Below are 26,248 nucleotides of genomic sequence, written 5' to 3' on the forward strand. Positions count from 1 at the left end.
GGAAGTCCATGCCTAAAGTCACGTCGCGGGAGTACTGCTGCAAGACCACAAGGCTGTGGGGTAGGTACGCCCATTCACGGTTATTCTTGCAGTGCATCGTCCCGATGGAGTAATCAGGTTGCCACCTGCGGTGCGAATCAGCGGGCCATCCCAAGCGGTGGTAACCTTTCTGAGCTTAGAGGCGAACAGTCCACTAATGACTGAATAGTCAGCTCCGGTGTCTACTAGGGCAGTGACTCTGCGACCGTCGATGTCAACTTCAAGGTCACTTGTTCGCGTCCTCGCATTGCACGTCGGCCTTAGTGTCCGATCTCTGCTCCGTTGTTTCTTCAAGTCATGGCCGGGGCATACCGTTGTTACTTCGGTGGGCGACGGTGTCGGCTTGTACTCTGGTCGTGTTGTCGTCGATGTCGTCGTGTGGAGCGGCAATGAAATAGCTGCGTCGTGGTTAGTGGTCGTCGGCGGCGGAGGATCTTCGTCTTTTCGCCGTTGAGCAACATCACCTCCAAAGGTTGCTGCCTTTAGTTTCCCCTGCGCGGGCTTGGGGACCTTCCGCGCATACTCTCATCATAGTTACGGCCTGGCGACGCAAAGCGGACCCTGTACGGCGATGGAGACCTGAACCGACGGCTTGGCGGCGCAGTCTCACCGCTACGCAGATAGCTGTCGATCTCTTGCGGTCGTTCACCTGGGCGTGGTCGTGGAGCGTCGACTGCAAATACACAGAGACCAATTCGTTGGTACGGGCAGTGGCGCAGATTGTTGTTGGCCTCACCGCAGTGGAAGCATAATGGCCGGTTGTTTGCTGTCCTCCAGACGTCGCACTTCCTGGGGTTTGGGGGCCGTTGGTTGGCTTGGCGGGCGGAGTCCAAGGGGCGGTTTTCAGGAACAGGACGGTAGCGGCGAGGGCTCGGAAAGTCATCACGTCGGGGCGAAGGGCGACGTAATGCACCAGCGTAATTCATCGCTGTTGCCTCTTGTGCTGGAACAGTCGCAGCCGTCGCTTGAGGAGCACCCAGCGCCTGATGGACATCTTCACGGATGACGTCCGCGAGCGTCGCCACCTGGGGTTGTTGCGATGATGGCATCAATCGGCGGAGCTCCTCTCGCACGATCTCCCGGATGAGATCCCGAAGGTTCTCTCCGCTTGTAGATACGCTGGGGTAGTGGCTTGAGTATTCCGGTTGAAGTGGTCGCTCGTAATGGCGCATCCGGTTGTCTAACGTCTTCTCGATGGTAGATGCTTCTGTTTCAAATTCCGCCACAGTTCTTGGCGGATTTCGCGCAAGACCCGCAAGAGCGACTCTTTAACGTTTCGCTATAAAAGTTTGACTCGCTCACCTTCGGACATATTAGTGTCGGCGCAGCGAAAGAGGCGCTTCATCTCCGCAACGTACGCCAGGACAGGCTCGTTAGGGAGTTGAAGTCTTGACTGAAGGAGGGCCTGGGCTCTTTCCTTTCGGACGACGCTTGAAAAGGCATTCAGAAGCGCTTCCTTGAAGGTCTCCCAATCCTTCATAGTTGCCTTATGATTTTCGAGCCAAACTCGGGCATGTCCTTGAAGAACAAAGTAGGCTTGCCTAAGTTTCGCGGCGTCGTTCCAGCTGTTGAATTCTGCTACACGATCGAAAAGGTCCATCCAGTCTCGCCCATCTTCATCCGGTCGTCCATGGAAGCAGGGGGGCTCACGGGTCTGGACGAAAACAACCGGAGCTGTAGGCTGGGCCATTGTCAGTGTCGATGCCTTCCGAGATCGAATGGGGTCAGCTAGCAGACCGTGCTCGGGCTGTAGGTCTTGAAGTCGGCGGCTGGCTCGGCGACATGTAGCCTGGTCTTCCAGGGCGATAGGAACACGGCTTGGGTCTTCGCTTGAAGGATCAAAGGCAACGCCTCCACCAGATGTCACGTGGTGGTGACCAGGGTCGATAACACAAATGAAGACACAAGCTTGATGGTACTGAAACTAAATCTTTACTGGGCTGACTTGCGCCCGCAAAAGAACAAATCAACTCGGCGGCGGCGATAGCAACAAACATGCTGGTCAATCGTCGAACAAAGAATGCCCGTCACTCTCGTCAACGCTCAATTTAAAGGCTGCACAGAACAATCTAGATAAAGTCGCAAACAGCTACCAGCACGGGCTGGAACATTGTGGAAAGACACACGAGTGGCCGGAATCTTCGAGATAGATCTCGGTGCATCTTGCGCTACAACGAAACTGATAAAGGTGTGAAACGCGACATCGAGCATTAACAAACATAGATTACGGAACGGATACGCGATCCAGAATCAGTGATAAGCATGTACGCGGTGGCAGTTGGAAAACACCAAATACAGTTTTGAAGGTTTCGCGGCAATATGGAAGCTGTAATGCTCAAGTTTTTTGACGGAATGCTGGAGTCTTGTCATTAGTTTTCGGATGTTTAGTACCCAACGCTGTACACAGTGCAGCGTTTACACTGTATTCAGCTCGTTGTGAACGACTGGTGATCATCAACACATGAAAGTGTGCCTCACAGGTGACATACTGAGTTCAAGCGGAAGCAGTGTTTTCAACGTTTATTACTTCATATTAAAGTATTTTAAACAAGCACATTTTGAACAAGCAGTCGTGATGCAGACTGCTGTCCTACAGGTTGGGGTTCCGAGATTTACAAGAAATTCTTCAATGAATGGGAAATCCTCGTTTTTACTGTCTTGTGCGGCTTTGGCGCTTTAAAAGATCATCGAATAGCAAAACAAACCATTGCCACGAGATCTTTGCCGAATTCTTTGTAGATCCCAGGGCTCACGCCATGGGTATTCAAAGGAGACAAAACTAAGCGCAAAGGTGTTATGCTGCATGGGATGTCACCAGATGAATTCTGGACTGGTCAGGAATCGTCAGCATTTCTAGTTCCAACATCCCATGGATTCTCATACGACGTCATTGTTGCCACTGTGTTAGTGCCCTGTGTCATCATATAGGTACCTGTCATATAATTTCATATAGTAATCTTTACTCCTGAAGATAAAAGTATGTTCGGCTTCTTAAAACCTAACGCTAGTTGTGCGCCTTCTTCCACCCAGCAACTCGCAAATTTATAATCTGCTCGCTCTCAATTTCAATGGTAATCTTCGAAGTGGTCAATTCCTCAAGAGTACGTAATAGTTCTCTAGAGCGCTCACATAATCGATCTGCTCGTTCAGTTGCTCAGGATCACAGCCAGAAATCCAGCATAAATAGTATTAAGACATCGCCGTTCACCATCCTTGCGATCCCGCAAAACAATTACTCTCATATGCCTCTTCCACAATATTGTTCACAGCCTTCATCATTTCCCCTTCCTTCCTACGCAACCATGTCCCACATGACATAGACTGCACAATGACCACAGCAAAGCTAGTTTTCAACTTCTGTGGACTGACATGTGGAATCCCTCATTGGAATGGTATTCCAGATATTACTGTTCATGTCTCTGACGCTGTAGCCTGAAAAGATAAATATACGGGTTTTGTAGACTGTTATTCTCGTACATTCTTTTGCAGTTTATTTTGTGCTGTACGTATAACGATGTTCACATACCTATGTAGTTTTGCTTCTTTTCAAGAGAGTTTCATTGCACTCCACTCATATATTACACTAGTTGAAGACTGAGGAAACAAAGACGCAGTAAAACGACGTAGCTAGCGGACAAACCCAACGCTTTAAAGGCGGTGTGCTATAGCAGAGGGCGATCCCAAATGAGAATGAAGGTAATATGGAGCAGCACATGTGGCGCAGTTCATAGTGGCTATGGTCGGAGTTGAACTCAAACCCAACAAAACAATCGTGAGGACTGTGCTTCAGAACAGTAAAGCACCAAAAATTGTCACACGGGCAGTGTGCAGGCCGATAGTCGGAGATATGCTATCGGTAACATGCTGAGGAGGTGTAGCGGCAATTGTGAGCACCTTTCGCACGTGACAGCGTATTTCAGAGCTCTTGAATTAGACTGCCTCTTCGCTATCATTGAGATAACGATCGAAAACTCTATTTCTCAATTTTCGAATACACTGTCAGTACAACCATGGAAAAATAGTTGAATGCGTGGCACGACTGATAAAAGTACCTATTCAAAGAAGGGAGACAAAACGTTATTGTCATATTTTTGCTTTTGATAGGCAACAACACATAAATGCGCATTTTTACTGGCACAACAGGACATGACCTAGGGATTCTGGAGGTTTTTATGGCGCCTTCATCAGCAGTGTGAAGCCCGAAGGGGAATCGTTTTTCTTTCCTTTGAACACTACCGGTGGGTTAGTGACCCACAGATCTTCAGTGTCTCTGATTAAGCTGATTTGCTTAATGATTTCTGTCTGTTTACTGTCTAAATGGTGTGCAACAGAATGAAGTGGTGTCTCAGTGCTCGACTTATCTCAAAAGAGAAACTACGGGGAAAACGAGCAAGTAGGAATTCAACATGAAAATACACCTGATGGACTGTGTCCCATAAACAAGGCAGACCAGGGAGCAACGAAGACAGAGTGAATATGGCCAAAGATGATTCCTAATTTCCTTGCCAGCACTTGTGGGGATAACTATGCTCCGATGTTATGGTTATATTGCGATTGCATATGCTACAAACCCATACTACTGCACATCGTTTCACTTTTTTTCATTTTTTCATCCAGACTGCGAAAGACTGAAATGATCTTCCCATTGAAACCGTGCTCCGCTCCAGATCGCACGATTTAAAAACGTTCATATAGAAAATAACTTATTTGTGATAACTAATATGGAATTTTGATGTTATAAGGCTCATGTAATACTTCATACCTGGAGCTTTGAGGTGTATTCTAAACAAATAAATTGATAAAGCCCAGTTTTACCCTATCCGTCAAGAGGTGCCTCCATGTTCCATGGGTACTTGCAGGCTGATTCTCTATCTCTCTTCTAAGGAGTGGCTCGAGTTGGCAGCTGCAGTGAAATATAATGTCATGCAAACCGAAAGTCCAGTTAATGCTCGGCCATGTCAGCTGGCAGCTACAATCTTCTCGCGCCAAGGCAGTGATTTCTAGCCCCAACACCAGCGCCATAGGCTGCCCTCTTTGCGACAGCATTAAAATAGAGGTACTGTGACCTTCTCGCGTTAAATGTTTGGTGCTACGAGGTAGCAACCGTAAGAAACAATATGAAACACGAAGCTGTCTAACGGACTAATTGTGAATTAGACAAATGACGCCAATGTTAGCATGTCGAAAAAGATTCCCTTGCCTCATAGGTTCAAAGCATTAACCAACACACACAAAGAGCGAAGCGTTTTCATGGAGGCGAAACGAAGTGGTGGTGGCAATGGTAGAAAGATTTACTGCCACCCAGGTAGCACAAAATGGGGAGCCCCAGCAGGTCCGATGTAGGCAAGTGGGGCTGGGGCAACCATCATAAAACCTGCATCGGTCCCCGATGGGGCAAAAGTGGGCAAGCCCCATTTAGGCTTGCCCCTGCTCCTCCTGCATGGGTCCCATAGCGGCGTTTCGTGGGCTAATGTAGAGCACATTCCCGCATCCAGACCACAAGGGTCCTTTGCCGGATATTTGAGGGCAATCCAACCTAAATGGGGGCTTTTTATGGGAAAGCCCTCATAGATCCGAAATGAGGCCGCCCCCATTAAATCTTTGTGGGACCAACATCGGCCGTAGTGGGGCAAGAAAACGGACATACCCGCATGCTGCCCCAATCGGCACCTTGTAGGTTACTTGAGGGAAGGTAAAATACGAATAAGGGCTCAATTTGGGCTCAATTTGGGCAAGCCCTCGTGAAGCCCAAATGAGGCAGCCTTAGCTAAACCGCTTTAGGTCGCACATAGGCTGTAATGGGGCTGGAAGGCGGGCGTGCCCGCATGGTACAAAAATCGGTCCTTTGTGGGGACTTTGAAGGCCCGTGCAACAGCAGGTGGGCTCTAGGTTCAAAACTAACGTCCATCCCAATTGGGGCTGCCCACATAAACCTGCTTTATATCCCACATGGGCCGTAATGAGGCTGGAAGGCGGGACGGCCCTCATGATACCAAAATTAGTCCCTTGTGGGGAATTTGAAGGCACGTGCAACAGCAAGTGGGCTATAGGTTCAAAACCAACACCCAGCCCAATTGGGGCTGCCCACACAAAACCGCTGTAGGTCCCAGATCGGCCGTAATGGGGCTATAAGGCGTGCATGCAATTGCGTAATTATTGTTTCCAACCTTTATTTGCATTAGATGTTGCCTTCAATTACTATTATAGATGATTTGTATAATAGTTGTTGCCATGTTTAGTCGATTAGAATTTTACATGGCTTTAGTTCTCGCGCTCATGCAAACTGCGCTACAAATACTAAAATAAACTGATTGCTAACTGTTGCCTCTTATGTGGTTGCTTTGGACAGCCTGCAACTCCCAGCACAATGATGGGGCTGGTACAGGTGGGTCACCGCCGCTTGCGGCGGGGGCTAGCCTGGCACCGAATTTTTATCTGTTCTACGCCGTCATTGCTCACGCCACCGCTGGTGGTGGACGACGGCTGTTGTTGCGGCGCGCGTTTTTATTCTTCCTTTTCTTTCTTATCTATATTCTCTTCTATCTGCACGAGGCAGCGGAGGTGGCTCAGCTACAGAGCCAGTAGCAGGCCCGTGAATTTTCTTTTCCTTCTTCCTACAGCCACAACAACAACAATATTGCTGTTCAGAACACACATCTCCATAGCCTGAACAAGATGTACATGAAGTCATTTCGGCTAGATGAATGCTATGAATTATTGTAAAATTTAATATTGTGGCTGTTTAGAAAGTGCAGACATGTATAAAATAATTACTTAATTATGTGCATAAATATTGATTCGGAAAACTTGACTAGGGCTTTCCATCAATTTCCTGCGTCGGACTCCTATGAGAATAATGTGGGCAAGCCCAAGTGCGGCTAGCGCTATAGAACCCTTGGTCCTATGTCATTTTCTGAGGGGCTAACTGAAATTTAAAAAATGTTCCTCCAAAGCGGCTGCCCAAATCGGTCCAAAGAAGGACCATCGCGGGGAGTTGGCGGGATGTGCCCTTTTAACAATGCCGGAAAAATGTGGGCAGCCCCGCAAGGGCTGCCTGCATCGGCCCCTTGGGGCTTTGTCGACAGCCCGCTTTGGGCCTAGGTCGGCCCCTCTTGCAGCACCCACATTGAGCCCACCAGGGCTGTCCTGCATTGCCTACATCGGACCCACCGGAGCCCACCCTTTATAGCCCACTTTGTGCTACCTGGACAATATTACAAAGGGTGGGGGCGCTGCCCCCTTCATGTATGGAGGGCCCTCTTACAAAACAAAAGAAAGCCCTTGGAGGGCTATCCGAGCGATAGCGCATGTAATGATCTTGAGGTGGCCCTTATAGGAGGTACTGGTGAGTAGCTTCTCCCAGTAATCTAGGGCCACCTCTGGTGAAGGGGGATCAGGGAATGAGAGGCAGGGGAGTAATGTGTAGAGAGCCGCCAGGTTCGCCACAGAGCTTGCAGGAAGAATAAACCTGGTCAGGAAAGCGGGCGTGGAGAAGGATGGGGTATGGGGGTGTGCGCGTTTGTAGCTTGCGAAAATGAGCAACTTGTGTTATTCTAAGGTTCGGGGCAGGGGGTGCGTAAGTCCTCCGATTTTCGCGGTGATAGGTAGGGATGTCATAAAAGGACAGCAGGTACTCCCCGGCATCTGAGGAAGACTGTTCCTCCCCATTCTGGAAAGTGAGACCTCGGGCCAGGGAGTGAGCCCCCTCATTACTGGATGGCCCGCATGCGCGGGTGTCCAAATAAGGGTGACAGATTGTCGGGGTTGCCAAAAATGCAAAAGGTGGTGGGTGTTGGATGACACTAAACCATTGGAAAGGTTCAGGATAGCTGTTTTAGAATCCGAAATTATTTTCGCAGCGGGTGCGGATATCATGGCGAGCGCAATGTCTGCCTCCTCAGCCTCACTTGTAGAATCGGTCAGAATTGAGCAAGCAGAGAGAAGTTTTGCATGACTGGTAGTAACTGCTAGTACCTTACGATGTGTGTTTGCACAGATGGCTGCATCTACATATGCAACACTGGGGTCTTCTCCCTACTGTTAGTGCAAGGTTTGCGCCCTGGCTGTTCTACGTTTCCCATCCCGTTACGGGCTCATGTTTTTGGGAAGGGGGTTCCAAAATTTTGGACCGAATCGCAGTAGGTAATGGGGTGCCTTTAGATGGGAGTCTTATTGGGGATATGTGTAGAGAAGAGAGCAGTGCGCGACCTGCTGATGTACGCGAAAGGCGGGCCTTCTGGGCTGTCAGTGTGGCTTCACGGAGTTCTTCATACGCATTATGGGCCCCAAGTTTTAGTAAGCGGAGCGTTGAGGTGCTGGGATTAAAGCGCAGGGCTGTTTTTGTACAACTGCGTAGTAAAGCGTTCACTCGATCACGTTCCTTGCTAGTGAGGGATACGTATGGAAGAGCGTATGCGACTCTGCTGGTAACATATGCTTCTGTGAGGCGAAATGTATTTCTTTCATGAAGGCCTGTTTTCCGAGGTGCTACACGACGGATGAGTCGAGTAGTTTGATGGGCATGAGTCTGGACTGCTTTGATTACATCTCTATGTGCTCCATGGGAGTATAGAGTCATTCCTAGTACTCTGATTTGAGTTACTAAGGGAATCGATTGTGTTCCGAGTGTCAGAGTCATAGGTGGACTATCGATATCTGTGGGTATGGGTCGGTAAAGGAAGTGTTGAGATTTAGAACGTTGCTTAGTCGTGTATGAATGACATGCTGCATTAACTTTCCGACACAAGAAGTGAGGGAAATAGGTCAAAGATTGGTGGGGTGAAGCGGTTTGCCTGATTTTGGTATAAATACCACTTTTGCCTCCTTCCACTCGGCCGGCAAAGGTCCTTGTTGCCAGCCTTCATTAAAGTAATTGGTTAAGACGGTTATGGAGCAGGTGTCTAGGTTGCACAGAGTTTTATCGGTTATACCATCTAACCCAAGAGCTGAGGAGGTATTCAGGTTTTGAAGTTCTGCCAGTACTTCTGCTTCAGTGATAGGCAGACATAAAAGGTGATTAGGGCGCCCTTTACATTGCGGATGGAACATTGGTTGATAAGGTTTGAAGTACGTATCCTTCAGGTCCTCAAGTAGCTGTGATGGGCTGTGGGGAAGTGTGAATCAGTTTTGTGAGGTTATGTCTTATTGGTGTCATAGATTGAGAGGGGTCTATGAAATGTCGGAAGAGGTTCCATGTTTGAGGCAGGCTCATGTTACCATCAAGACGATTGCATACGGATTCACAGTTGTGCCTCGAAAGCGTAGCTGTGTGTGTTTCTATGTCTTTTTTAAGTCGGCCCAGCCTGCGGCGGAGGGTCCTGTTCCATCTTTAAATTGCCACCGTCTTTCAAGACTGGCTGTAGCTTCCCAGAGATGTAGGAGTTGTTCGTGTGCTGTGCGATGTCAGCGCTCGTTAAGATCCCCAAGTGGTCGAAAAGACTCCGTAGCCCTCCACTATGGCTTCCCCTTTCTCTCTTTCCACTTTCACCTGCACCTTCATCCCTTCACTTACGGCGCGGTGCAGGTGTCCATAGAGCAAGTGTGACAGATACTGCGTCTTTCCCTTCATGTGAACCAATTATATATATATATATATATATATATATATTATTAAAGACAAAGTACCATCCCCAACGCTTTCCTTGGCATCGCCGACTGTTGGCTTCGTTCCTTCATGTATTATAACGAGCTCCCTCATTTCCCCTTAATTGATCTGCTTGTAGCTTACGGGGGTCTCGGTTCTGGCAGTCTTGAAGCTATAGGTAGCGTAAGAGGGTTCTAGCACAGCTTTCGCCCTCGCTCTTGATCACGTTCTACGTGACGCTGGCGGTAACAAAAGGACATTCCACGTCCGCCGCCTTGGCTGAGGGTGGCGCTGATGAACACTCTAAAGGTTCGTATACAGACAACATAAATACCCAAGAAAGTAACAGAGGGGACAGCGGCCGATGTAGCTTAGTTGGAAGAGCACCGGACGCATTATTCGGAGGTCGTGGGTTCGGTTCCCACCATTGGCACGTTGTTTTTTCTTCTACTTTGTGTTTAATTATCTTTCCCCTCAACAGATTACATTACTAATCTCTGTGATTATCAAAGTAAACATTAAAAAAAGACAAAGGACCATCCCCAACGCTTTCCTTGGCATCGCCGACTGTTGGCTTCTTTCCTTCATATATATATATATAACCCTATATCAAGCCCTGTGTTGTTGTTTATATGGGCGAAAGTAAAACCGTTTAGTGCTTATAGATTGCAGGCAGCCGTTTTACAAAACAGAACGCACATTGAGGACAAGCGTCTGAGAGTAGAAACGTAAGAGGGTAGCGCTGTAGAATTGGCAAACTTACTAAAGCATGGCTAGGTGTCCATGCTGAAGCAACATATTCAGCTGGAGTAGATTGGCACATCCCGAATAGAAGAGGGCAACACACAAAGCTATTAACCTGTCATAGAGACAAACCTCTCCGTCATAACAGTATTGTTACATTAGGCGGTGCGTGCACTGATATGCGCATAAGGAATGAAGACTCTCGTGAGTTTTAGAGATGACGTTCGAGCAGAGTCGGCTGGTGCCTGCAGAAAACGTCTGTTGTTTGAAAGCCTTGTCTTCCGTGTACGCCCTCTGCTCCAAGCTGAACGACCCGGTAACACCTTGGTGAAGGTACTTTCGATCCCCCTTGCCACATTCCTTCGCATTTCGGCACCAGAAACCTGGATTTGCGCAGTGGACGTCATCTCCCTGAGCTCACCCCACCGACTGCCACAGTAAGCATGGCATCCCAGGACGTATCACCTGCTACGGAAACTCCAGCTGCCCTCATAGTTTTAACCAAAATCCGCCCTCCGGCTATTTTTAACGACGAAGACATAAAGGATGTTGAAGATTGGCTCAACGAATACGGAAGGTTCAGCAAGAATAACCGGTGGGATGCTAGCATTAATGCTTGCAAACATAATCTCTATCTAGCTGGAACGGCGAAGACCTGGTTTACCAACCACGAACAGGAGATGCCTACGTGCGATATCTGCAAACAAAACCTGCAGGTCTTATTCGGCAAACCAATTGGGCGAGCTTGGCAGCCAAAATAGACCTGGCTACTCATGCTGAATCGTCAACCGAGTCATACCTCGTCTGTATACAGGACATTCTCGCCCTGTGTCGAAAGATTCTTTGTTTGCAACGCTGAAAACGACACGTTAATCTGTTCAAACTTATACTTTATATTCGTGGCCGTTTATACGAAAGACATTGACTGCCCTATTCTTTTGAAACCTCGAGAAATGTGGCTGAAACTATATATTGTTAGGGTTTATTTACAGAGCGATTCTGCGCCTTAGCCTGATGTGCTAAGTAACAGATGGTGAGCTTCTGCTTCTTCTTTCTCTATTCCGGAGAGCCTCTTTTTGCACTTCCTTCTCCTCTTCTATGCGCATGCCTGACATTTTCCCCTTGACAGACGAAGCCCCTGGGCTGTCAAATTCCCGAGCGAGAGTGGCAGCGCTTAATTCTTGCGACATGAACTACCTGTGTTTTCCGAGAGGGGCGACCGTGGGAACATTGGCGAGACACGACGTAATTCAACTCGTTGATGCGTTTGAGTACAATAAATGGGCCTGTGTAGTGCGACAACAGCTTCTGGGACAAACCACGCTTGCGAAGAGGTGTCCAAAGCCATACTAAGTCGCCGGGAAGGTAGGAGACATTCTGATGCCCACGATCGTAGCGCTGCTTAGTGCGGTCCTGCGAGGCCAGAGTGCGTAATCGGGCGACCCGACGAGCCTCTTCAGCGCGGCAGAGGGTGCTCGAAACAGACGGTTCGGTGTCGAGAGAGAACGGCAAAATGGTGTCAAGAGTATGTCGAGGCGGACGGGCGTAGAGGAGGAAAAATGGACTATAAGAAGTTGTCTCATGCTTTGAGGTGTTATAGGCGTAAGTAATGAAAGGAAGCACGTCATCCCAGTTCTTGTGCCGCGACTCAACATACATCGCAAGCATGTTTGTCAGTGTCCGGTTTGTACGTTCGACGAGGCCATTTGTCTGGGGATGGTACGGCGTAGAGTGACGCAACTGGCAGGTACAATAGCGCAGAAGCTGTTCCACAACATCTGCCGTAAACTGGCGGCCTCGGTCACTGATAATTACACGAGGAGGTCCATGACGGTGGACGACAGCGTGAAGAAGAAAGAACGAGACGTCAGCGGCGGTGGCGGTAGGGATGGCGGCAGTTTCACAGTAACGCGTGAGATGATCAACGCACACGATGACCCAGCGATTGCCTTTGGACGAGCGGGGAAACGGGCCTATGAGGTCAACACCCACTTGCTCATATGGTGTGGTTGGTGGTGTCACCGGATGTAAGTGGCCCGGCAGAGAAGTCGTGGGGAGCTTGAACCGCTGGCACTGCACGTAGGAGTTCACGTAACGCTGAGTCGTTGGACGCATATTTGGCCAGTAGAAACGTTCCTTAATGCGCGTAAGAGTCCTGGCAAACCCCAAGTGCCCAGCTGTAACGTCATCGTGCATAGAGTGTAGAACAGAGGAATAGAGGCTAGCCGGAACGACTAGCAGAAAGCGTGCACCGCCAGACGAGTAATTTTTTCGATACAGCAAACCATCGCGAATGCAGAAAGGGTTCACAGATGCCGGATCACGAGCTTTTTTAAAAAGTGCTACCAATTCTTGATCTTTTCGTTGTTCTCGCTGGAAAGTGGCAAGATCCGGAAGGCCGCGAGAGGGAGTCAGCGTCAGCGTGTTGGCGGCCACTTTTGTACGACACTGTAAAGTTGAACTCCTGAAGGCGTAATGCCCAGCGGGCCAACCGACCGCAGGGGTTGCGTAGATTCAACAGCCAGCAAAGCGAATGACGATCGGTGATGACTGTAAAGGAACGTCCATAAAGGTACGAGCGAAACCGCTGTACGCCAAAAACGACGGCAAGGCACTCTTGCTCCGTCACGGTATAGTTGCGTTCAGACTTGCTAAGGATGCGACTTGCGTAAGCGACAACGTGTTGCTTTCCCTCATGCCGTTGTATGAGCACAGCACCCACGCCGATACCACTTGCGTCAGTGTGGAGTTCAGTGGGAGCTGTCGGGCTGAAATGACGCAGTATGGGCCGCAAGGTAAGAAGAAATTTCAGCTGTCGAAACGCAGAATCACATTCAGGAGTCCACTTGAAAGGAATATCTTTCTGCAAGAGACATGTCAGGGGGTAGGCTACGTCAGCAAACTGAGGGATGAAGCGTCGAAAGTAAGAGCTAAGTCCCAGGAAGCTCCTGAGTTCTTTCACAGACTTGGGCTCCTTGACGCAGCTGACAGCTTCAGTCTTCTGTGGGTCAGACCTAACACCGTCTTTGTCAACCAAATGCCCAAGCACAACGATCTGGCGTTCACCGAAGCGGCACTTCTTAGAGTTCAGCACGAGACCCGCTTTCTCCATGCAGTTAGGACCACAGCTAAACGGCTGTTATGCTCGGCGAAGGTCCTCCCAAAAATCACTACGTCATCTAGGTAACACATGCAAATTTGCCACTTTAGACCACGCAAAAGAGTGTCCATAAATCTTTAAAAGGTGGCCGGAGCGTTGCATAGGCCGAAAGGCATCACGTTAAATTCATATAACCCATCGAGAGTCACGAATGCCGTCTTCTCCTTGTCTTTCGGATGCATCGGTATCTGCCAGTATCCGGACCGTAAATCAACAGATGAAAAGAAGGAAGCTGAATGGAGACAGTCAATGGCATCATCAACACGTGGGAGCGGGTAAACATCCTTTTTGGTGACAGTATTGAGGCGGCGATAGTCGACACAAAATCGCCAGGTGCCAGCTTTCTTTTTCACGAGAATCACAGGGGCGGCCCACGGGCTACATGATTCCTGAATGATTCCTCTTTGCATCATATCACGGACCTGTTCGTCAATTATCTTACGTTCTGAAGGTGAAACACGGTATGGTGTCTGTCTAATAGGGTGTGCAGATCCAGTGTCGATCATGTGATGGGTGCGGAAAGGCGGAATCGGTGGTGGCTGATCTCGAGCACAGTAGAACACGTCCGCATGTTTCATAAGAACCTCCATCAATATTCTGTGGTCGTTGGTGGGTAGCGATTCATTTATCATAGACTTAAACTGGGAATCAGCATGATCGGGACGTCTAGTTGAACGAGCAACGCCGTCATTGAACGCGGCGATGTGCATAGAAAGGCGTTCTTCAAAGTCGGCGAGTTTCAAACCACGCGGCAATACGGCAGGTTCATTGGTGTGGTTGACAGTCCAAAGCGTGGTACGGCCCTCGTTCACTCGAACAACGCTGCGGGGCACCAACACACTCTTTTTGGCACCGGAAAGGGAAGTGGGTTCCACCAGAGCGTCGAAGGCATTGGGAACCGCACCCAAAGACACAACTGGGACGAAGATGGCGGACATCGCCGGAACGACGGTATCTTCGAAGACAGAAAACACTTGGACCGCCCGCGGCGATTCTTCTATGAGAGCCGATCGAAGGCTGGAGTTTATTGATATCTCGTCATCATTGAAGCCGAGAGTTGCGCCACACTGCTGTAAAAAGTCAACTCATAGAATAACGTCGTGCGTAGAGCGAGGGAGCACCGTAAATTCAGTTCTAAACTCGTGTCCAGCCATCGCTACATTTACATAACAAATACCAAGCGGAACCAACGATTCTCCGCCTACACCTCGAAAAATGACAGTTCTATCCCAACCAAACATAATTTTGTGGCCGAGACGGTTCTTAAAATCTAAGCTCATCACGGAAGCTGTAGCACCAGTATCCACTAAGGCGATAAAACAAACACCATCCACTAACACTTCCAAGCGGTTCTTCAGCTTAACGACCGGTAGAGGAATTGGCAATATCGATGACCTGGCGACCACACCTCCATCGGCCGCACACGCTAGTTTCCCGGTGGCGGAGAAGAACGGCGGGGAGAAGGCAATTGTCGGGAGCGGCGGGCAGGAGGAGTCAGGCTGCGATCAGAAACTGGCGAGTCGTTGCGTGGTGGTACGTACCGGTAGGAGCCCGAAGGAGGGGGATAGGTCGGGGCATGGACTTCTGGGCTCACAGTAGAACGGCGATTTGTCCATTGGCGCTGGTAGCGTGATGACGGATTCCGGCGGCGGCAGAATCTGGATATGTGGCCAAGCATACTACAGCGGTAACAGACGGGTGGTTCACGAGCACAGTCCAAATAATAGTCCTCGGTAACAGGATCGCAGCGATCAGCAAAGTCTCGCCGCTGGGGTTGTTGCGGAGGTGATGGCGCCCTGTAGTGGGAACGAGCTAGGGGAGCAGGGCCATATGAGTCGTTTCGGTGGTCACGGACCGGAGGAGGAGCGGTAGAACACCAAGAAGAGCGCTGGATGGGAGCTGCCTGCAGGGAGCAACTATCACAGGGGATTGCACTGCGGTTCACATCTTGATGGCGGGAGAGCTCATCACGGACAATTTGGCGAATCATCTCTGCCGAATTCGGAGGCTCATGTGAATGCTCGTGAGAATCCACGCTTGCAACAGTGGTCACGTTAGGCAGACGGCCGAATTTCGGGGTTATGCGATGGCGGCAGCGGCGGCAGAGCAAGGACGCCCACCTAATTCGCACCTACTTCGTTTTCCAGGCAGGAGCCAAGCATTTTCAACAATACCGGCATCAGGCTTACGTGGACTGGATTGGCAGCTGACGTCACATTACCGACGCGCTGGTCGTGCTTTGCTCCTGGTGGCTGTTATCGCAAACGAGGCATTTTGGCGGCAGCGGCGGCAGAGCAAGGACGCCCACCTAATTCGCACCTACTTCGTTTTCCAGGTCGGCCCACTAACCCTGTTGCTGGCTTACCTGTGTTCCGTACGACCAAGCGAGGCGTGTTCCACTCATCATTGTTGCGGTATTTCGCCTTCCCAGGCAGGAACCAAGCATTTTCAACAATACCGGCATCAGGCTTACGTGGACTGGATTGGCAGCTGACGTCACATTACCGACGCGCTGGTCGTGCTTTGCTCCTGGTGGCTGTTATCGCAAACGAGGCATTTTGGTGGCAGCGGCGGCAGAGCAAGGACGCCCACCTAATTCGCACCTACTTCGTTTTCCAGGTTGGTGCTATACGGAGTTTCTTATTGGCTTAATTTAATCTCTGTACCGCCGCCGCTGCTGCCACAGTGCTTTGTTTTCTATCCTTATTCGTGCACTGTGTCTCAACATGTCTGAGATATGCCCATCTTGTGAAGAAGCTGTACCGCCTGGTGACCGAGTCCTGCTGTGTGCAGAATGTAAGTGCAGCTATCATCTTGGTAATTGCTCAGGGTGGTCGGAGGCAGCCTTCAAATCTAAAGGTGAAGCCGATCGCAAAGCGTGGCGATGCGTGTCTTGCCGCAGTTCGAAGGAAAATACCGGGCGAAAAATGTCTGTTGATGTGGAAATCGCTGCAAGTCTTGAAGATATCGTTCAAAAGCTGGACGCGCTTTCGGGTTTGCCGTCCCAAGTCGACGAGGTAAAGGCATCTATCGAAATGATGTCAGCTAAATACGATGCCATCCTTGCAAAGCAGGAACAGCAGGACAAAGAGATAGGCAGCCTTAAACAACGTGTCCAGAAGCTGGAGCAGACAAGCTGTGACAAAAATACCATTGATTAACTGAAAATGTCATTAAATGAGCTAGAGCTATACAGTAGGAAGCACAACATTGAAGTTCACGGTGTTCCCGTTTCCCCAAATGAAGACTTGCTAACCGAACTCAATAGCATCGCTAAAGCAATCAAATTGCCAGATCTGCAACTGAGCGATATCGACAATATCCACAGGCTTCCTGCTAAGGTGGGAAAAATTCCCACAATTCTGGTGCGGTTCTCTAAACAAGCGCTTCGTGACAAATGGCTCGAGGGACGAAAAGCTTTGAGAGCTGCGGAGGCATCTGTTTCCATATCCGAAAACCTGACTAGGTACAACAGAAACCTTTTGCAGCTAAGTCGAGACTGGGCAGCAGCAAATGGTTATCGTTTCACGTGGCGTGCTGGCGGTCGTGTATTTGTCAGAAAAGCGGAAGGGGAGAGCGCAGTTGTCATCCGTAGCCCAGATGATATCTTCAAACTGGAAAATGCATGATGCAATCGTCGTTTTGACATTTGTCTAGTTATTGTCTGTTTTTCTTTTCAATGTCTGTTTTTCTGTCAAGCCCAGTCTGCACATCGGACCTCGCTTCTTTCTGCGGAAATTCCCAGCAATCTTTAAACATTGTTCATTTTAATCTTCGCTCAGGAAGAGGCAAGCAAGATGACATTGAATTTTTTCTTGCTGAAGTGAAGTTGTCAATTCATGTTCTTATGTTTTCGGAAACTTGGTTTTGTAACGAAGACGATGCCTTCAGCATACCAGCATTTAAGAGCTACTGCTTGAATCGCCAGGTTACACGAGGTGGTGGCGTATCCATGTTGGTTAAAAATGACATAGAATGTGAACTTCTTGACGAATTTGGTGTAGTTAGCGCCCATTACGAGATACTTACGCTCAGAGTCTGCTCATACCTGTTTGCTGTGTGTTACCGCCCTCCTTCCGGCAATACGAGTGTTTTCTTATCTTTTTTAGATTCTGTTCTTGAATTTGCGAATCAGCACAAGTTGTATATTGTCCTTGGAGGCGACCTGAATATAAATCTCTTGTCAGAGAGTACTGCGACGCGGGAATTAGATACACTGTTAAATGTTCACTGCTGTATGAATACAATAAATGCCCCAACCAGAGTAACGGAAGAAACAGAATCATTGTTAGATGTTTTCATTACAAATAACCAAAATCACTTAACATCCGCAGTAATCAGTATGCCGATTAGCGATCACCTCCCTATATTTCTGTGTGTCAACCACGTACCTAATCTCAAAAGGAGCTTGAAACAATACGCTTATAGGGACATCAATTCGTTTACGCTTTATAACTTTCGTGAGCAGATAGTCGGTGCGGACTGGAGCGACGTTTTCAACGAAACCAATCCTGAAGCAGCGTACGACAAGTTTATCACATTATTCAACCACATATATTCTACTTGTTTTCCCCGCAAAATACATAGTCGTCCACGGCGAGCTCGTAAGCCTTGGATCAGCAGTACGCTACTTAACCGAATAAAAGAACGTGACAAATTGTACAGCTAATTTCTAAAAACGAAATGTCCTGATGCGTTGAAAGCTTTCAAATATTTCAGAAACGTAGTGACAAAAGAGCTTCGAGCTGCAAAAAAACTGTATTATGAGAATTTGTTTGTTTTTTCGAGGAATAACCCGGAGGTGACTTGGAAGAAATTGAACTCTATTATAGGGCATATAACAGAACCAATTACCAAACTTATTCTTGATGGCATAGAGGTTGAGCGACATGAACTCGCTAACACTTTAATGATTTTTTCACTTCTGTTGCCCAAACTTAGTCATTTTGCGAAGAGGTACCGCTCAACTATTCTAGCAATAACTCAACAATATTTTTTGAATCCAGTTTCAGAGGGAGAGGTGGTGGCGGCTTTCAACAGTCTTAACAATAGCAAATCTGAGGATAGCGCGGGTGTTCAGATAATGCCAGTAAAATATGTTATTCTTGATATATCAAACTGCCTGACACATATTTTCAACTTATGTTTATCAAAAGGCGGGTTCCCACGTAACATGCAGTCGGCGAGGGTCAAAGTATTATACAAAAAAGGCAATAAAAACGACCTTTCCAACTATCGCCCAATATCTATCCTGCCTACCTTCTCAAAAGGATTTGAAAAGGTAATTCTTGCTCGTCTTACGTCCTTTATTAATCATCATGATATTTTAAACTCCGCTCAATTCGAGTTTCGGAAAAACAGATCTACTGAGCTTGCTCTTCTCGCTCAAAAAGAGTATATATTAACTAATTTTGAAGAAAAGAAACTCGTCTTGGGCATATTTTTAGATTTCTCGAAAGCTTTCGACAGCATCAACCACAAAACTTTACTCAATAAACTAGACAGGTATGGCATACGTGGCACAGCCTACTCTTTAATATCTTCCTACATAGCCAATAGGACACAATATGTTGAAATAAACGGTTTCTCCTCTACAATTAAGCCAGTCATCTCGGGAGTTCCACAAGGCAGTCTTTTAGGCCCCCCTCTTTTTATTCTCTACATCAATGATCTTGTTTCCATAGATTCATCTGCAAAACACATTATATACGCTGATGATACAAGTCTGTTTTTCTCTGTCCACTCAGGCATAGACCTATCCAGTCGGGCTAACATAACCTTGGAAAAAATTGAAAACTGGGCGTGTCAAAACAGTTTGAAACTCAATGTCAGTAAAACAAAAGCCGTTCTCTTCCATCCCAGAAATAAAGCATTTGAGCTGCCTTCTCTTGTACTCAGTGGCACGAAAATAGAAATTGCTCACTCTGTGAAAACGTTGGTCGTGTACTTCTCAGAACACATGACATATGACGTTCACATAGAATATGTAGTCAACAAATTATCACGCATGATAGGTTCTCTACGCCGACATTTTCGTGTGTTTCCACTTACTATTAACATTATGCTTTATAATTCACTGTTTTCGTCTATTCTGAACTGCGCCTTGCTAGTATGGGCAACAACAACAGCAGAAAACATTACAAAGTCACTACTCCTTCAAAAACGTGCAATAAGAAATATTACTAAAGCTTCTTACCTCGAACATACAGGACCAATATTTAAGCAGCTAAAAATAGTTAAAATAACACCTTTGTATAACTACAGGCTTTTGCGATTATATAAACAAGGCATCAGTAAAAAGGACAACACACTAACACTCATAGCAGCGCTTCAAGACAACATAAACACATACGACACCCGTAACCCGGAGCATTGGCACGTTACAGCGTGCCGGACGAACAATGGCAGGCAGATGCTTCGCTTCAGGCTTCCTACCATATTAAATCAATATTTTGCTAATAGTGGTCAAGATTTCTCTCTTCCTCCCATTAAATTAATCCGCAAAATGTTTCTATAAATACATATATTCAAGTTAGGTTTCTGTCTTGCGGCATTTCTGTTTTATCTTCATGTATTTTTCCTTATTTACCTAGCGCTTTTTTGTGGTCTAATTATTTCTCCATTGACTGTTTATTCACTGTGTGGGCGTGACTTTCTCCGCTGTGAAATGCCGTCATATGTAGGGGCAGCCGCCCCGTCAAGCTTCTCTTCGAAGCGGCTTTTTAGCGGCTACTCCTTTCCTTTCCTTGTAGTAAAGGAAAAATAAAGTATTATTATTATTATTATTATTATAACTTTAAAGTTTCGAACGTACGACAGTGCTTGATCACGGCCGCGGGTGAATCTAAGTTTTCTTTTGTAATTAAAAAGTTATATACATCCACCGCGATGCCCTTTAAGAGGAGGCCAACTCTGTCTTCGTCAGACATGCTCGGATTCACCGCTTTGCAGAGATTTAGGACCTCTTCTATGTACATTGTGCATGTTTCACCAGGCCCTTGGGCTCGCTGGAATAAAGTCTGCTCAGCGCATTTCCGTTTTGCCGTGGTATCCCTGAAACAATTTCGAATCTCCTTTCAAAACGATCCCAGCTCGTTAGAGACGCTTCATGGTTCTCAAACCATGTCAGGGCTGTGGAGTCTAAGAAAAAAAAAACATTTGCCAGCATTACAGTGACATCCCAGCGATTGTACTTGCTGACCCGCTGGTAATTGGTGAGCCACTCATCCACATCTTCGCCAGCCTTGCCAGAAAAGTCAGCGGCTCACGGTAATGCTGCCATACGGGTGCCGCTGGACCTGGCGGCCGTGCGTCGCCGTCCTGGATCATTGTGGTGGTCAAAGGGGGAAGCCCAGCGATTCGTCGGCTCGAACGCGGTAGAGAGGAATCCGTGGTGATCTTTGCAACACCTTCCACCACACTGTTAGGGTTTATTTACAGAGCGATTCTGCACCTTAGCCTGATGTGCTAAGTAACAGTTGGTGAGCTTCTTCTTCGTCTTTCTCTATTCCGGAGAGCCTCTTTTTGCACTTCCTTCTCCTCTTCTGTGCGCATGCCTGACAATATAGAGAACAAGAATGGCGGCCGTGGACAACCTTGTTCCGCAGATGGCTGGATAGGGACTCGTGATGACAGATAAACTGCTGCAATCCAGCATGAATAACAAACCTTGTAACGCAGGCGTATTCCCATAGAAACAAAGGGACCAAAATTCACATCAATTAGGAGAGAAACACTTAACAAATGGTAGCAACTATTTGGCCGATGACCCGTTTCACAAGCATTTCATCCGCAGAAGAGCCGAGCACCAGGCCGGCAGAAATCTTGTACCCATTGAAAAACCGATACGCGTCAGCTGCCCCAGAAATCGAACCTGCCACATTCCGAAGTATTGCTGATGCTCTGTCACAAAACTACAAGGTAGATTTGCAGCATTGCGAACTGCTCGACGCAATCAAAATTTTATACAAATTCAGAACAATGTAGGTATTGAAGCCGAAACCGGTCTGTTTAATACACTTTAAACATTGTATCTACTTTGGTGCTGTGTACTCATTACTCTCCTAGTATATGCTGTGATGTTCAAACTTTTGTATTGTTTATACAAGTAAAATCCACGATCACAAATTTGGCCAATGTTTGCCTTGCGCCTATTGCTGAAACCATAGCCTAACATAACACCGAAAGTAATTTCAGAATGGATATGGCAGGGAACAAACTTGTGCGTCTGAAAATTTACAGGGGCGGCTACAATATTCCTATATGGAGCGTTTTTCGACAACTGTTTTTATCCATTTGTTCAACTCAAGCGCGTAGAAATTACAGATAGGCTGAACATCTCCCCGCTGCAGAATATTTTGGAAAATATATTGCGCTGGACATTACTTCTTACCTATCCTATAAAAAATGCAGCTGTGCCACCTCTGCAATGTATGCCTGAAGCCAGCTGGAGATACCTTTGTAAGATGTCCGACCTATTTTTCTAGTGGTGCTTGAATGGGTACCGGAGCAATCCCTGCAGTCCAAGTTTAAGGGAACTATCACAGTTTAATTGGATTAAGAAACAAAGCTTTGTATTTTTTTTATGAGGGAATGGTAACATGTCTTAGAAGTTGAAGAATTAATAGAAGTGATATTCGTAGATCCCAAGCGAACATTACCACCCATAATTTAACAGGTCAGGGTGCTATTTTGCAATGGGTATTACAACTGTTGTGGTCACGCAATTGTATCACGAATAAACTGAAACAAATTGCAGTCTAGTGTGAAGAAGTCCTTCCCGCGAAAGATTAGTTTTTATTCCTAGTAACCATTTGCTTAATTAAATGTGTATTCAGAAGTCAACACAGTCGTGAGCTGGGCTGATTGCTACATATAGAGAATAAAACAAGCGGAATGGTAGACACACACAAACGGAGACAGAGCGAGACCGGACGACTCTGTTGCTGTGTCATGGCACTATATCAAGCCTTATCATATAAAGTATGTGCGCCTGCATCCACTGGTTATACTAATCAAAGTACTCGACTGACTCAGGGAAACATCTTTCACGTTTCGTTCCTGAACTGTAATAAATGTGTAATGTTTGTCTTTGTCTTCTTGTGTATGCGCTGCGCGTTTGCGCTCAAGACAGTCAAGATCGCCTTAGAGATATGATTCAGACCAAGCGGCCACACCTTCTAAACGTCTTGGCAAGCAAAATCACTTGTCATCATTATTTCTCCTGAAATAAATTTAACACGTCACCATGCTAATAATGCTAGTAGAGATATTACGAGCAGTGTGCAGGCAATCGTCATATAAAATTTAGAAAATGATCTTGGATTGCTTTGTACGACGACTTTCATGTTTGTTTCCGTTGTCAATGATTTGCGTCCGTATGTATCGCGGAATGCGACGATAGTAAGAAAATCCTCAATGCATGCTACGCCTCGTGCTGAGAACGCGATCATTCAGGCTGCAAATCAGATTAATATCTTATTCAGATATGTGGCGCAAATAAACACAAACACAGGAGAAGATACACAGCACACGCGCACACTACCAACTGTAAGAAGAACCGGAATACGATGATGCACCAACTTGCCCCTCAAGCCGTTATTTTGAGATTAATATCTTATATTCTAACTTTTGTAGGCAATACCATATTTTTATCGTAGCGTTTGCATTAAGAAATCAGATTTATTTTATATTTTAAACATGTTTTCTATTTATCCCTATCTATTTATTCCCTGTACTATCGCCATTCTAGTGAAATTATATGTTCGGACTGACACGCAGATCTCCAGAGTAATGATTTTTTGTGTGTCAATCTACTCGTTGTATTCTGAGCCATGTCATCATCATCATCATCATCATCATCATCATCATCAGCAGCAGCAGCAGCAGCAGCAGCAGCAGCAGCAGCAGCAGCAGCAGCAGCAGCAGCAGCAGCAGCAGCAGCAGCAGCAGCAGCAGCAGCAGCAGCAGCAGCAGCAGCAGCAGCAGCAGCAGCAGCAGCAGCAGCAGCAGCAGCAGCAGCAGCAGCAGCAGCAGCAGCAGCAGCAGCAGCAGCAGCAGCAGCAGCAGCAGCAGCAGCAGCAGCAGCAGCAGCAGCAGCAGCAGCAGCAGCAGCAGCAGCAGCAGCAGCAGCAGCAGCAGCAGCAGCAGCAGCAGCAGCAGCAGCAGCAGCAGCAGCAGCAGCAGCAGCAGCAGCAGCAGCAGCAGCAGCAGCAGCAGCAGCAGCAGCAGCAGCAGCAGCAGCAGCAGCAGCAGCAGCAGCAGCAGCAGCAGCAGCAGCAGCAGCAGCAGCAGCAGCAGCAGCAGCAGCAGCAGCAGCAGCAGCAGCAGCAGCAGCAGCAGCAGCAGCAGCAGCAGCAGCAGCAGCAGCAGCAGCAGCAGCAGCAGCAGCAGCAGCAGCAGCAGCAGCAGCAGCAGCAGCAGCAGCAGCAGCAGCAGCAGCAGCAGCAGCAGCAGCAGCAGCAGCAGCAGCAGCAGCAGCAGCAGCAGCAGCAGCAGCAGCAGCAGCAGCAGCAGCAGCAGCAGCAGCAGCAGCAGCAGCAGCAGCAGCAGCAGCAGCAGCAGCAGCAGCAGCAGCAGCAGCAGCAGCAGCAGCAGCAGCAGCAGCAGCAGCAGCAGCAGCAGCAGCAGCAGCAGCAGCAGCAGCAGCAGCAGCAGCAGCAGCAGCAGCAGCAGCAGCAGCAGCAGCAGCAGCAGCAGCAGCAGCAGCAGCAGCAGCAGCAGCAGCAGCAGCAGCAGCAGCAGCAGCAGCAGCAGCAGCAGCAGCAGCAGCAGCAGCAGCAGCAGCAGCAGCAGCAGCAGCAGCAGCAGCAGCAGCAGCAGCAGCAGCAGCAGCAGCAGCAGCAGCAGCAGCAGCAGCAGCAGCAGCAGCAGCAGCAGCAGCAGCAGCAGCAGCAGCAGCAGCAGCAGCAGCAGCAGCAGCAGCAGCAGCAGCAGCAGCAGCAGCAGCAGCAGCAGCAGCAGCAGCAGCAGCAGCAGCAGCAGCAGCAGCAGCAGCAGCAGCAGCAGCAGCAGCAGCAGCAGCAGCAGCAGCAGCAGCAGCAGCAGCAGCAGCAGCAGCAGCAGCAGCAGCAGCAGCAGCAGCAGCAGCAGCAGCAGCAGCAGCAGCAGCAGCAGCAGCAGCAGCAGCAGCAGCAGCAGCAGCAGCAGCAGCAGCAGCAGCAGCAGCAGCAGCAGCAGCAGCAGCAGCAGCAGCAGCAGCAGCAGCAGCAGCAGCAGCAGCAGCAGCAGCAGCAGCAGCAGCAGCAGCAGCAGCAGCAGCAGCAGCAGCAGCAGCAGCAGCAGCAGCAGCAGCAGCAGCAGCAGCAGCAGCAGCAGCAGCAGCAGCAGCAGCAGCAGCAGCAGCAGCAGCAGCAGCAGCAGCCTGACTATACCCACTGCAGGGCGAAATCCTCTCTCATTTTCTCCACTTAACCCGGTTCGGTGCTAGCTGAATCCACTGAGCCATGTGGTGATTTCTTATTTGTAAATAATGTACGGTCCTTGATCTCGTGTTCAAACCACATTTCGAATAATCCTGACCTACTGGGTCAGTGTTACACTCTAAAGTATCAGCGCGACCACTGAAATCCTGCTCAGCGGTAGCAATAAAATGAAGGTTAAATCGCAACACGTATCTTTACTATGTCACTTCTAAGTAACGATTCCCAGATTGTTGGTAATATTCTGCGAATCTTCGTTATCGGGTACAACCACTGCATCGCTAATCATCATCGGGAATAGCCATATAGTATGCGACTTCCGAAAAATACTGCATTAGCTGAATTTTTTAGAACTGTGAAAATGAATTAGTGTTTTAATCGAAACGAAGTACGCACTTTGCAATACTAAATTATTTTGTGCATACGTTATACTTCCAGGTAACTACGCTCACACCACGTTTATTCTGGCATAAAATACTTGCTTTGCTTGAAATATCAAATGTGTACATACAGGTTTTGGATTTTGGAACTTATGAAGTCTACCCGGAGGCGACAGGTGAGGCGTTTCCTCATTGGCATTAACCACAATCTCTCCAAGCAAGAATATTATACTTGTGACTGCCAGGAGACTCATAGCTGAATTAAGCGTAAAAGGTGCTCTCCGTGTCTCTTTATAAAGAAAGTTCGGTCAACTTTCACATTTTCAGCTATAATGAACTGATAATAGCGGCTTCAACAACAAAATAAAAGACCTTTATTTTTGCATGAGAAGCATTTAGACGACGCTACACATGATTAAATATGTGTACATTTTCTTTTTTTGTTAGAGCTTTAGGCAGCATGAAACAGGGTAAAGTATTGTGCCTATGCAAACGTAGGTAGAAGATTTTACATGATAAATTTCAGTCTGACGTCAATGCATGTTTCACGTCAATTGGGGAGTAGCTCTATGCTCTAATAAAGTAAAAATATAATTAATATTTTCAGCTATCTTACGGTGATGATAAAATCTTAGCAATTATTGCTCACGCCTCAATATCATGATGTTTTTATGGTAATATATTCATTCGATCGCCCAGAAACGTGACAAAGATTTGCCGTCGGGCTTCAGTGGAATAGTTTGGCAAAACGAAATAAATCATAGATTATTAAATGAACATATCTTCTGCAAAGCAGTGTCTAATCTATGCAAATAAATCTGGGCATTTTGGGGGAAGAAGAAGACGATTCGCTGATCGGCTGTTTGAGACCGGTCTCTACTTTTCGGTGTTTTTTTGACGTTTAGAGTATTCAGTGTTCCTG

The 26,248-nt window shown here is 47.8% G+C and overlaps 1 protein-coding gene and 1 non-coding gene across 2 annotated transcripts in view; one reads left to right on the forward strand and one right to left on the reverse strand.

Annotated features, from left to right (window-relative positions):
• The window catches only part of LOC146170903 (uncharacterized), a 186,742-nt gene extending 161,153 nt beyond the window's left edge, over positions 1-25,589 (reverse strand). The window contains exon 1 of the mRNA XM_084586715.1: positions 25,458-25,589. Coding sequence (XP_084442841.1) covers positions 25,458-25,580 — 123 coding nt within the window. The 5' untranslated portion in view covers positions 25,581-25,589. The remainder of the gene's footprint in view (positions 1-25,457) is intronic.
• TRNAM-CAU (transfer RNA methionine (anticodon CAU)) lies at positions 9,983-10,055 on the forward strand. Its single transcript has one exon. It is a non-coding gene; the product is annotated as a tRNA-Met (tRNA).
• Positions 25,590-26,248: the final 659 nt, after the last annotated feature.

The sequence above is a fragment of the Amblyomma maculatum genome, unplaced genomic scaffold, assembly GCF_055883805.1.
Source record: "Amblyomma maculatum isolate TAMU_Amacu unplaced genomic scaffold, ASM5588380v1 scaffold_28, whole genome shotgun sequence".
In the NCBI taxonomy this organism is placed as follows: domain Eukaryota; kingdom Metazoa; phylum Arthropoda; class Arachnida; order Ixodida; family Ixodidae; genus Amblyomma; species Amblyomma maculatum.